General features: G+C 38.7%; 1 protein-coding gene across 1 annotated transcript; it reads left to right on the top strand.

Moving 5' to 3' along the window:
• Positions 1 to 737: 737 nt before the first annotated feature.
• On the top strand, positions 738 to 11,434 carry LOC132958336 (granulocyte-macrophage colony-stimulating factor receptor subunit alpha-like). Its single transcript, XM_061031084.1, has 10 exons — positions 738 to 958; positions 2,830 to 2,975; positions 3,983 to 4,109; positions 4,247 to 4,346; positions 5,430 to 5,638; positions 5,911 to 6,041; positions 7,045 to 7,171; positions 7,292 to 7,388; positions 7,468 to 7,546; positions 9,030 to 11,434. The coding sequence occupies exons 1-10, from the start codon at positions 871 to 873 to the stop codon at positions 9,123 to 9,125; spliced, it is 1,200 nt and encodes a 399-aa protein (XP_060887067.1). The 5' UTR covers positions 738 to 870; the 3' UTR covers positions 9,126 to 11,434.
• Positions 11,435 to 12,095: the final 661 nt, after the last annotated feature.

Consider the following 12,095-nt stretch of genomic DNA (forward strand, 5'->3'; position numbering starts at 1 on the left):
AAAATATATATTTTTTAACATAACTGTTGAGTGAGTCTTTCTGGTCGTGCACTGATACTCAGGTAAGTAACCTTGCACACTGTAGGTCTACTATGCCAAGGTGTATGGCCCTTTTTCAAACCAACCCCTACACCCTCCCCCTCCGTGACGGAGTGTAGAAATACAGCGGCAGGCTTTGGGACAAACTTCTCTCTCTCAGGTGGAAACAGGAACTGTGTGTTACCATGGTTACTCAGCGGTATCTTGCGAGAACGGCTTTTTTTTGTAGCTAATGCATTCTGTAAAAATATTTATGTAGCCTAGATTGTTCTTCTACTTTAGTTATATTAGTGTAGACTTATAACAAAACTATTAGATTGAGTCTACATTTTTTATTGTAATTTATAATTTAAGTTAATTTATTGTAATTTTTAGATCAGGGTGTCCTAAATTAATGCAAAGACAAGGAGACTATTGACTCCCCACTAATTGGTTTGGGACGGACTTAATATGGCGGACCCTCCGCGGGGACGCGCAAACGGAGGGGTAGTGGGTAGTGGCCGGTTTGAAAAAGGGCCATTGTCTTTATTCTGAAAATAATAGCCACTTTAAGTTTGTCTACTGTCTACTGTGTGTCTACTTTTACTATCTCCAACAAGTCCCTACCCAGTTAAGGAAGCTCCACGCCCAATTCCAGCCTCCAGGCGAGGTGACGTCAGGCTGACGTCCAACCTGGTATAAAAAGTTGGATGGAAAAGTTGAAGCGAAAGTTGAAACTAAACGTTTGCCTTCTTCTTCATACTCTCGCGTTACTCCGTGACATCAATAACTGAATCCAACCGGGAGCGTCAGGACTGGAAGGACTAAGTGTTGTCCTCCTTTTCCACAGTTATGGGAACTTTTAACAAACTTAGGAGGATTTTAAAAAGTGAGCTGCTCTTTATTTGCTGCCTTTTCTTCGGAGTCGAACTCCTAACATGTAAGTAAGGGCGTCATAACCACTTTGTTTTTTTTAAGTTTCTCACTGACATATGTCGGGGTTTTGTCATGAGCTGTGGGCATGAAGAACTCCTTTAAAGTGTAAACATCAGCGTTTCCCAGTAATGACGTCACGTCTGGGCGGGTATCACTCCCGTTGAGTTAGGGGGGGTTTGTTTGGTTTGGTGAGAAGAAAACAGCTAGAGTAGAAAAATGTCATGTTAAAAAAAAAAGCTAATTATTTTGATCTGTGTATTAGCCAGCTTTTTAATCTTAAAAAAACCCCAAAACGGTCTAAATTAAAATGCTGTGTGACGAGTGTGATTACAAGTGTGACTTATAGACATGCCTACTATACAATATTGAACACTGTCCTTTTTTGTAAATAAACAAATAAAATAAAATAAATAAATAAACTATAACCAGGTTACAGGTGTATGTGAGGTAAGAGGTAAACGGAGAGAGGAATAGTTGTGTGATTTTATGTCAAATATGATAGGCTGAGCCTGCTGAGAGACCCCAGGGGTTAAAGGTTATGGTGAAGGCAAAATGTCAGGTTTTATAACATCCACACATTTTTGCAAACTAAGCAAACACTGCTGATCGGGCAACACACTGGGGGAAAGGTGCTTTCTTTAATGCTTTCAGTGGGAATCGAGGCTAAAATGGGGACATAGGTGGCACCATGTGCAAAACCAACACAACAGTGGCGTAGGCTTAGATATTCTCAGTTTCAGATAGATGTGATGATGATGTCATGTGATGATATGTTCTGAATCTGCACAATCAATTATATTTCACTGTAATGATTTTTATTTTTATTTTTATTTTTTTTATATACTTTATTAATTCCCGAGGGGAAATTATTATTGTTATTTGGAGACATGCTTCTCACACACATAGGCCCGATATCACACACATGCAGGACCTGTGGACCTGCATTAGTGGGAGAGCACCAGAGCTATTGGGGGCAGTGCTCGGGAAGTACCCTGGCACCCATCCAGCTACCGGACCAACTTCCATATTATGGTCCGCACCGGGACTTGAGCCGGTGACCCTCAGGTTCCCAACCCAAGTCCCTACAGTCTGAGCTACTGCCGCATTCGCTACAAACACATTGCCAAAGTCTGAATTTTGAATGATGCATAGATACATTTTGAGGCCTGGGTCCTAACAGCCATGCTTTAACTCCATGTTCACGCAGTCTGATGAAGGTCAAGCTTCAGAGTAACTGGTGCCAATTTAGTTGTGAGAAGTAACTAATTTTTGGGATGATGCCAACAAATATTTTCTTAACATCATGAACAACAATTTGATAGAAACTGTGAGTCATAGCTAACATGCACTCCTAATTTTTTTTGCACATCATTATCTCAGTTTTGAATAATGTTATCATACTTTGCATATTTTTCCTCATATCATGCGGGCCTAATGCAAACCAAAGTTGACATTTATGTTTCAATGTCAGGAAAAACCAAATGTGAATCTGACTGTTGACACTGGACAGAGCAAAGAGAGAGATAAAAGTGACTTTAAATAACTGGCAAAATCAACAACATTATCTGTTGTTTAAAAATGTACCGAGCAGAGGGGGAACTTTATCGTCGTCTCCTAGAAACAGCTGTAAACAGAGCAGATGTTTGTTTTTTTGGCAAGTTCAGACATATCCTTAAGAAGAGTCACTCTTCCAGATCCACAAATAATCCTGCAGAGAGGTTGTTGTAAACAGAGTCAGCAGCACTCCATCATTTGACTCTTGCAGAGCGGGTGAACAAAGGAGCTATCTGCACAGCGCACACCCAGAGACTAATTCAAATCACACTTAAAAACTTTGTCATGACCTTTTTTGTGTTTCTCTTTTCTTCACCTCAGGTCAAGTCTTACCACCACAAAATGTGACCCTAACGTGGCCCAAAGATTTTTGGCCTCGGTTGTCCTGGGCACCACCGCCACATTCAATGAAAAACTGCCAATATGAAGTAATAACAAGAAAAAAAGATGGGGGCATTGATGGGAAAGTGAGTATGCATATTTACTTCCCATTTTAGTAAGACATGCAGCTAATCAATGGATTTGTTTGCTCTTCATTAAAGGTTTTTGTTCGTCCAATGTCCTTTAAATCGTATCCACGGAGTCATGTAGCACCTGTGCAAAAGTATCACACAGTTAATTAAGTGTTCCAAAATATGTTTGAAATGTGTGTACACCCCCACCCCTGAAAGAAACAGGTCTGCAGGCATAGGATGCAGCATTCCAATAAAAAACATTCCAATAACATTCGCTGGAAACTGGTTTGTGTCCGCCTCTTGCCCAAACAAGTAATAGAGCAAATGAGGTGACTACGCTAGTCATTATGACACAACCTTTCAAAAAAAAAAAGAGAACAAAAACTTATAAAGATGACACAAAGTCAGCTGTGTAGAAAATTCTGGGTTCATTGTTAAAGCTTTCTGTGCTTTACCTGTATTTGATTTGGGATTTGTTTTACATTTCTTCATCAGTTTTTAAATAAAAAAACTCAAAAAGTTTTTTTAGTGTGATACTATAAGTGACATAATATACATAAATGGACTCTAATTTAATTCCTTTATAAAAATGTAAAATTGTGGGGCGTCGGGTTAGTGCTAGCGCCCCATGTATGGAGGCCGTAGTCCTCCAAGCGGGTGGCCTGGGTTCAGGTTCTGACACGTGGCTCCTTTCCCGCATGTCAATCCCCACATCTCTCTCTCCCTGATTTTCAACTCTATCCTCTGTCCTATCTCTAAAATAAATCTTAAAAAAAAAGAAAATGTGTAGAAAGTCTCTGTAAAATCTTTATCATTTACTCAGCATTGTGAGTTTATCTTTACATCCCCACATTACACTAACTGTAAAAGTTCTACTTTCAGAGCTTTTATTTTGGTAAAAGATCAGTTCAGTGTAATCAGCTGAATGTACTTTATTTACCAAAAGTGTACAATTACATGTTGTCCCCCTACTTTTCACAAAGCCGTCTTATTGTGTGTATACCTCGTTTGTGTTGCAGAGTTATTCCAACAACACTTCATGGAGCGCCAGGAGAGTGATGGAAGGAGGAGTTCTGAAGTTGGCTTTGGGAACTGTCTGTAATGGCACTGAAAGTGTAAAGGTTGAAATCAGATCCGATTACAAAGGTAGCTTATCCTGCACACCAATAGTCTGCATATGACCCCATTGTGTGTGTGTTTTTTAAAAAGCTTTATAAGCCATTGATGGATGTTTGTGTATTTATCGTCTTTAAGATGTGTGATTGTTTCTCTGTTATTCCCAGATCTGGTGAAAGATTTGCAGTGCTTCATCAAGTCCTCCACACTCACTAACTGCACCTGGCTCCACGCCACTAAAACGTCAGATCTCCGTTTTTTTTATATGTACGGGTATTTATTTATTCATTTGATATTTTGTGCTTCTAGGAAAAAACACTATCTACACGAAGCAGAGCTGTAGAACAAAAGTTGCCCCAGAGTAATAAATAAAGTCACCATTATGCAAGATATGTGAGAAAGCTGTAACGCAACACTTCCTGAAACCGTTTACAGTAGTTAGCTTTGTCACGCGGCACACGTAGACGTTAGGTGATTGAGCCAGGGTTACGTCACACTCCTGGTCAGTTGCTCAGTGTCAGGCTTGGAATTTGTGAGGCTTGTTTTGGAAATGTAGAATCTGGTTAAAACCTGATGTGAAACCTCTGGCGATATCCAACCATCAGCATAACACTAAATCCAAAAGTGTAAGATCTTTTTGTATTATTATTATTGAATGCCACATTTTCTATCATGAATAAGCTACAGTGAGGGGTTATGAAGCCTAAAAAATGTCAGTCGCCATGTTGGAAATCCTGACTTAGCCTAACTTTCGATCAGTCTGGAACAAGGCAACGAGGTGGAGGTGGAGCCTAAGCAGGCCTTAGGGCTCCTGTCATACAGGTACATATATGCACCTGCCAATTAGTCAAATACATTCATAACGCTTGGTCTTGATAACATCAATAGGGATGATTTATGAAAAAACAGAACCATCCCCCAGGTTGTAACCATGTTTCCTTCTGCTGTAAAAATTGGCCTTTTAACACGGGACCTGGGTTAGGAGACACTTGAGGAACTGCAGTATGTTGTTGCACTTCCACATTAGCTTCTTTGTGGAACACCGGAAGTCGCTTGATTGAAAAATTGCTTGTTGTAAGTCCTTATGCCATGCTAAGCAAACCTCTGAGCTCCTTATGATGTAGACAAGAAAGTTGTTTTAGCCTTCTCGTTCAGATCTGCCAAAGAAGCAAATTCCCATACCCATCAAATACTCCTTGAACTTTGGATTGTGTATTTTCAAGTTAAAGGTTATTCGACCGATTGGAATATATATATATATTTTTAAAATCTTTTTACAGTACAATACATTTTGATTTTTGGCTTAGTGTGCATGAAAGTAAATAACATTTCCTCTCTAATCTTTCCAAGGTTTGCAAATAATGACCCTAATAAATCTCTGGACGATAAATCCCAGTGGACCCCGTTAGTAGAGTGCTCAGCATACAGAGACGTTGGAGGCATCAGAACTGGTTGTGATCTGCAGGCGAAACCCACCCAAACACTGTTCATGCTGCTCAATGGAACCCTTGACAACGAGCCAGTCAGAAACACCTTCAAGAAAAGACTTCTGAATTTTGGTATGTAGGCAACATTTTGTAGAAATATGTCCAGCTTCCTCTTTCGATCTCTGAACTAGAGGAGAAGTTGCTCTCTGATCTTTCTCGGAAATGTTTTTTTTTTTTTTCAGTTCTGATGTGGAGACTGCTTGTGTGTAGGTTCTTGTGTAACGTGGGATATGACACAATTTAAAACGTTTAACTTTAAGCAACACACAAAGCAGCCATTTGAAGAGATATAAAATACTGTATGTCTGTTGTCTGTCTCTATAATGTCTTCTTTCTCTGTGCAGTGAGACCTCCTGCCCTCAACTGGACGGTCATTAAAGCTGAAAATGACTTCATCATTAACTGGATTCCTCCTGATGTATTCCCTCTGAATTCTGAGTTTTATATTCAGTACACTGAGTGTGGTAAACTAAAGGTAAGACACAAGAGTACAGTATTTGAATGTTTGCTTGTGAAAATAAAAGCACAATAGTTGCGAACAATGGGTATTAGGATTTAAATCTTAGAAGCATCTGAGAATCAAAATAGTAAAAATTGTGTGTCAATTTATGTGCATTGTGAAGCTACAAGCTAACTAAAGTGTGCTAACATTAGCATGCTAACACAACAGTGCAGACCACAGTCAACTGCAACTCGATCAGAGGACAATTTAGTCCGCCGCTTGCGCTTAATGATGGTGTGTTCTAAGGTCATAACTCCTTCATGGGAAGGCAAGTGGAGAGGTGTTGGAGGTGTGTCTCTGGAGGAGAGCCAAGGCTTCAGATTATCGGAGGTGTCGCCAAACAGCAGTTTGTTTTGTCATTCGTCCTTTAAAGGTTTTTGACATTCCGGTTGTCATGCCAGTAACGTGTTTTTGGAATTAACTTGAAGTTTAAAGGGTTGATCACATTTATTAAAGCTCCTGTGAGGAGTTTTTAGCTGGTTAAAAACAGACTGAAAATCATAATGATGCCTCTTTATGACCTGAAAAAAAAAAACAAGACCATCAGTGGCAAGACTGATTATGAGGTAATTTTAAATCCTTGTAAAAGTTGCAGCAGGGTAAAATAGAACTACCTGCAGAAACCTCCCTTTTTAAACTTCTACACAGCAAATATAACTGGTGTAGGATAACTTTTACTCTGAAAATAGCTGAATAAGAACAAAAAACTTCTTCCACATGTGCTACACAAAATCAATAAAAACTGTTTTGTCCTAAGAGGGCGCCAAAATCAACACAAAATCAAAGTTTGCCCTAGGAGCTTGAAAATACACGAAGATAATACAAAAGTTTTCAGAGTAAGAAAATAAAGTAAATGCAGTGTTTTCAATGTCAACATTTTGTTAACACTCGTAGTTTCAGTTTGTTTCAGCAGAATTCAGGCATATTGTATTCTTTATAAGAAGACTAAATGTTTACTCACCTTGTTTTCTCACAGCCACAACGTTCAGCAAATGGAGTGACATCTCTTAAGCTGCCGAGGCTATCTCACTGTCAGTACGGGATTTCTATTCAAGCAAAGACAGATGAAAACGAGACGCCATGGACTGAAGAGAAGTATTTCAGTACGATCATTGTATTTCTTTTCATCTATTTCAATTGCAAAATGACACAGGCACACTGAAGAGAATCTGAGATGTGTTCATTTTTGATAATCAGATTTTTTTTTTTACTTTTCTGTTCAGGTGCAGATACAGATCCGAATGCAATTCTATATGCTGTAGTTATCATCCCATTGATGTGTGCTGGCCTGGCAGTCCTCGCCGTTGTGTGTTGCAGGAAGTATGTGGAGTCTTCACCTATCTGCTGATTGCAGTTGTGTCTTCTTATACGCCTCTGATCTTTAACTTTCTCTTAACAGGAATAAGGAAGCCCTTTTCCCCAAAATACCAGAACCTCGAGACCTCATCAGTGAGATTTTTAGCAACAACAACAACAAGGTGAATGATGGTTTTTTAAAAAAAAAATCCTGGCTCTGATTGTCATTTCTCTTTAAATCCTAAGGGAAGTTTATTTTATTCACCATGTTGCCCAGACTTACCTGAGAAGGTGGCGTCCACTTGAGCATCTGCCTGGTTGATATGAGTCTATATGCAGCAGCTGGATAGAGTAGCATTAAGACATTAAGTTACGTACATTACATAAAATCTTAAAGGTCCTGTGAGGAGTTTTTAGCCGCTAATGAAAAGGACTGAAATTAATAATGACGCCCCTATGTGACCTACAAGAAGCAAACAAGACCATAGGCTTCAACAGTGTGGCTCATAGTGGATTCAATTATTAGACATTATGTCATATTTATGCTCCTGTAGGAGACACAGGTTTGTATGAAATCAACCTCATTTGACAAGCTTTATTCACGATATCTGCAGAAAAAAACTACACTACTCACAATCTGAGTGTCACAGCGACGACTCTGATTGGTGGAGCCTGCTGTTACCATGGCAATGTCTCCCACCCCTCAGCTCTGAATGAGAACGGATAGTTTTGCTAGCAGGCTAGCTAGTTAGGTAGCTAGCACAAAATGTACCAATAATCTTCTTGATGAGTCAACGTCATTTTATATATATAAAAAATAAAAATACAACGCAGTACAAAACTTTTATAAACATTATCAACACTATAACAACAACTAAAGTTACATTTAGGAAGAAGCGATTTCATTTGCAATGGATTATGGGATGGGTAGTTCCTTGATTCAGGAAGAAAATGGTGTACACAGTCTTGTAACTTTGCCTTTTTCTACACTTTTCAATGCAGTTTTGGTGCCGAAACAAATGTACTTTAGTCAGGAGTATAAAGGGGTAAATGGTTTTCTTGGTGGATTTATGAGGACTTTTTGAAATGTCATTGGAGGATTTGAATAGGAATATTTATGTCCTGAATGAGATCCACCAATAAAATGGGTGGTCACTGTTGAGCTCTATAAGAGAGAAGATTTATTCTATGGAGTGATTTTAAATGCCTCACTTTAGACATTAAAAATTAACAAAGATGAGATTTTTTTTAATCAGAAAACTGATACATTCACAAGATCAGCAGCGATAAACGTTCACGCTTTGTCCACAGGGGGCGCCAAAATCAATCAAACCTGTATGTTCCTCACAGGAGCTTTAAATCAAAAAGTGACATTCAATGTGGGAGCCTCTACACTTTTCTTTTATTTACTAATGTAACAAACTTTGATTGTTGATTGTTGAGCTGTACTGAGGCATTTAGCACTTTTAGGAAAAGCCAGGATAACTGTCTGGCAGCCAACTGGTTAACTTGAGTACAGACATTATAGGTATACATTTACTTATCCAAGATTGGGCAGAAAATAGAGTTAGTAAAAACACTGATAAAGTAAATATGAGAACAAGTTTTAGTATAGAATTTTGGGGTGTCACTTTGTTTACGGTCTTCTTTTCTTCTTCTTCACAGAGCGTTATTCACAAACTGTACATCCCTGCAGAGGAAGAAGAAAACTGCAAAATCACTCTGGTGATGGATCCCCAAACAGACAAACTCTCCTCCTAGCAAACCTCTGCAGTAAAGATGTGTTTTAACCTGCAACACCTCAACAGCTCTCATTCATCTATGGTGCTGGCTCTACAACAAATTGGAAGATTGAGTAGCCAAATATGTTGATGGAGATTAACTTAAACAGTGGCAGCTACTGAACTCCTGCACGTGGTTATTTATAGAAAAATGCAGTTAAAAAAATCAAACTGTACAAAGCTTTCTTGTTTTCATCTGGGTGGAGTAGAAGAGACATGAGTTGCACTGAATTGTTTTTATCTGGATATCAGGATCGTAAAAAAAAAAAAAAATGCCCAGAGGATCTGGAAAACATTGAAACAGTCGTGAAAAATGTGCATCAATTCCCTGATAGTCTATAGCTGCACAATAATTCCACTTTTTTCTTTTTCAGGGTTAGGTCTTTACTAAAACCCCAACATGTTTTCTGTCCTCCATTGAAAAGACCCAATCAGGTTACTTTACATTACTGCATTCATTTTCATATTCCCATAAGGTAATAAATAACACCATCATGCACCATGGTGCTGGAGGCCTGTACTTTTGCTGAAAGACGAAAAATATATATTATATATTGTAGGTGCTACAATATATGTAGCCTACGTACCTATGTCACCTAGTTTTCATGGATTAGAATTTTAAAGATTTTATCAACTTTATTTGTCACTGCAATACGATTTTCATATATTTTGTGTTTAACTGTACATTAAGCAGTCCTTTTTATATCAGGGTGAACAGTTCTTAATACTCTAGGCCAGGGGTTCCCCAACTTCTCAGCTCATGACCCCCAAAATAAGAGGGCCACTGTCCCCCCCCCCCCCCCCCCCCCCACAGTCCGTAGAGATGGTTAGAGCGTATAACTTTGCTCATGCACTAACAGGCCACACAAAAGAAGAACAGCCTGAAATGAATTCTGTTGTTTTATAAGGTAATTTATGTCTAAGTAGACTTTAGCACTGAGTGGACATACAAACGTAATAAATAGACTCATCGGTGTGTTCATCTTTGTGTCTATAGCGCAGCAGACATGTTAATGATCCCAGAGGATCTGCAGGAAACATTTTATGTATTTTTATTTGTATATATTTTTACATCAATGTGTAAATCTAAAATCGATATTTTTATATTTTTTAAGGCATTTTGCGACCCCCCTCATGGTGTCTTGCGTCCACCCGGGGGATCCTAACTCCCACTTTGGGAACCACAGCTCAAGGCTTACTTTTTTTTTTTTAAGATTTATTTTTGTGCTTTTTGTGCCTTTAATGCAGAGATGTGACAGTGGATAGAGTCAGAAATCAGAGAGAGAGAGAGTAGGGAATGACATGCAGGAAAGGAGCCACAGGCTGGACTCGAACCTGGGGCACGCACACTAACCACTGTTCCACCAGCACCCCTTTTTTTACTTTTTAAAGTTTTTTTATCGACCATTGCTCGTTCTCTTTGACAAATTCACCAGTTGGATAAAAAGTAGATAGAATAAACTGCATGCAACAACCGGATAAGCACTTATCGTGCTGAGGAGGAGGTCATCTTTTACAGCTACATTGCACCATTCCTCTGAAGTGCTGCTCGTGTCCCCCCCTACATTACACTTAGCTTTTCTTTCTGATTGAATGTGAAACGACTTTTTACATCCTTTATGTGTTTCAGCTAGATCACTGGTTTGTTCTTCTGAACGGATAGTTATACACTGAACTTTGCTGATAAACCTAAACATGCTAGTTATGCTGCCTGGTGTGTGGGTCACTTTACCAACTAGCTAAAAACTAAGATTTGATAAGATCAATTTAAAATAAATTCTCATAGTTTGTCTCAAAATGTTTTTGACTTGGAGGATAATTGAACACGTCATGTCATCTGTTGACCACGTCTTCTTTAGACACACCCAGCAGAGCATAAATGTAGCTGCACAGTTAGCAAACATGCTACATTTTGAGATTAGCCATTATTATAAACACCACAGTTTTAGATTTATTTAAATTCTTTCACATAAAATAGTTCAGTTTCTTTCACAATATTTAAAGCTCCAAGTTGTTCATTTATTCAACTACTGCTTTCAGTGAAGACGTTTAGTCAGCTAAATAATCTATTCACGCTATCGCATCTACGCACTTCATTCAATGTGAAGAAGTCCAAGTGTGTGTTTGCTTCAAAGTATCTTAAACTGTATACTGGAGATTTGTTTTATTTAAATGTGAATCAAAGAGCACACTCATGAAAACTTACTGGTGTGTGCTTTTTAAAAAAAATGTGAATAGTTTCTTGGTTTTTGGTTTGGAATAAATAAATGTTATTTTCTCATCATTTCATATCAGGCATTCGGTGTTACTGACTTAAATGATGGTTTGTTATTTTACATTGGGTGCTGGTTTCCTTTTTTGAGGCAGTGGCTTAGCTTAGCTTAGCTTAGCATTAAGACTGGAAACAGGGAGGGAACTTTTCACCACTAAAATTCATAAAACATATCCTAGCCTATACCCCGGGGCTTGTCCAGACCTTTTTGACTCGGGTGGCCTAACTAGGGCACTGACTTATGCAGGGGCTGCCTGAAATGTTTTGGCACCAACACATTGAAAGTGCACTCATTGCAAGTAAGACTTAGTGCTTTACTTTCTATGCACCTGTCTCATGAAATAAACACATTTAACACAAGTCCTGCTACAAACAGGGCAAATAGCCAATCACAGTTCAGGATTTTTAGGGTGGCCAATCAGATTTCTATGGGGGCCCCTGCCTATAACTCATTAGTTAAATCCATACAAAACATCATAGTAAAAGCTGTTTTTAATGTCTGCACATATCTTTACCTCTGAAGTATACTTCCCCTTTAGTTAAGCTTCACCATGTTTCTGTCTTAGCTATTTAAACTGGCTGGCAGCTACACGCCTATTTTGTAAACCGTTCAGACTTCTCCTTTACACAGTATTCACATTTTGTCTATGGGTTAAACACAGAGTTTAGCTCACAGGG

This window comes from Labrus mixtus, chromosome 23 (assembly GCF_963584025.1).
Source record: "Labrus mixtus chromosome 23, fLabMix1.1, whole genome shotgun sequence".
In the NCBI taxonomy this organism is placed as follows: Eukaryota; Metazoa; Chordata; class Actinopteri; order Labriformes; family Labridae; genus Labrus; species Labrus mixtus.

Excerpts from the sequence above, each read along its gene's own strand:
- LOC132958336 (XM_061031084.1), top strand. The coding sequence starts at position 871 with ATGGGAACTTTTAACAAACTTAGGAGGATTTTAAAAAGTGAGCTGCTC. Across the intron at positions 2,976-3,982 it reads ATGGGGGCATTGATGGGAAA|AGTTATTCCAACAACACTTC; the intron begins GTGAGTATGCAT and ends TTTGTGTTGCAG. Across the intron at positions 4,347-5,429 it reads GATCTCCGTTTTTTTTATAT|GTTTGCAAATAATGACCCTA; the intron begins GTACGGGTATTT and ends AATCTTTCCAAG.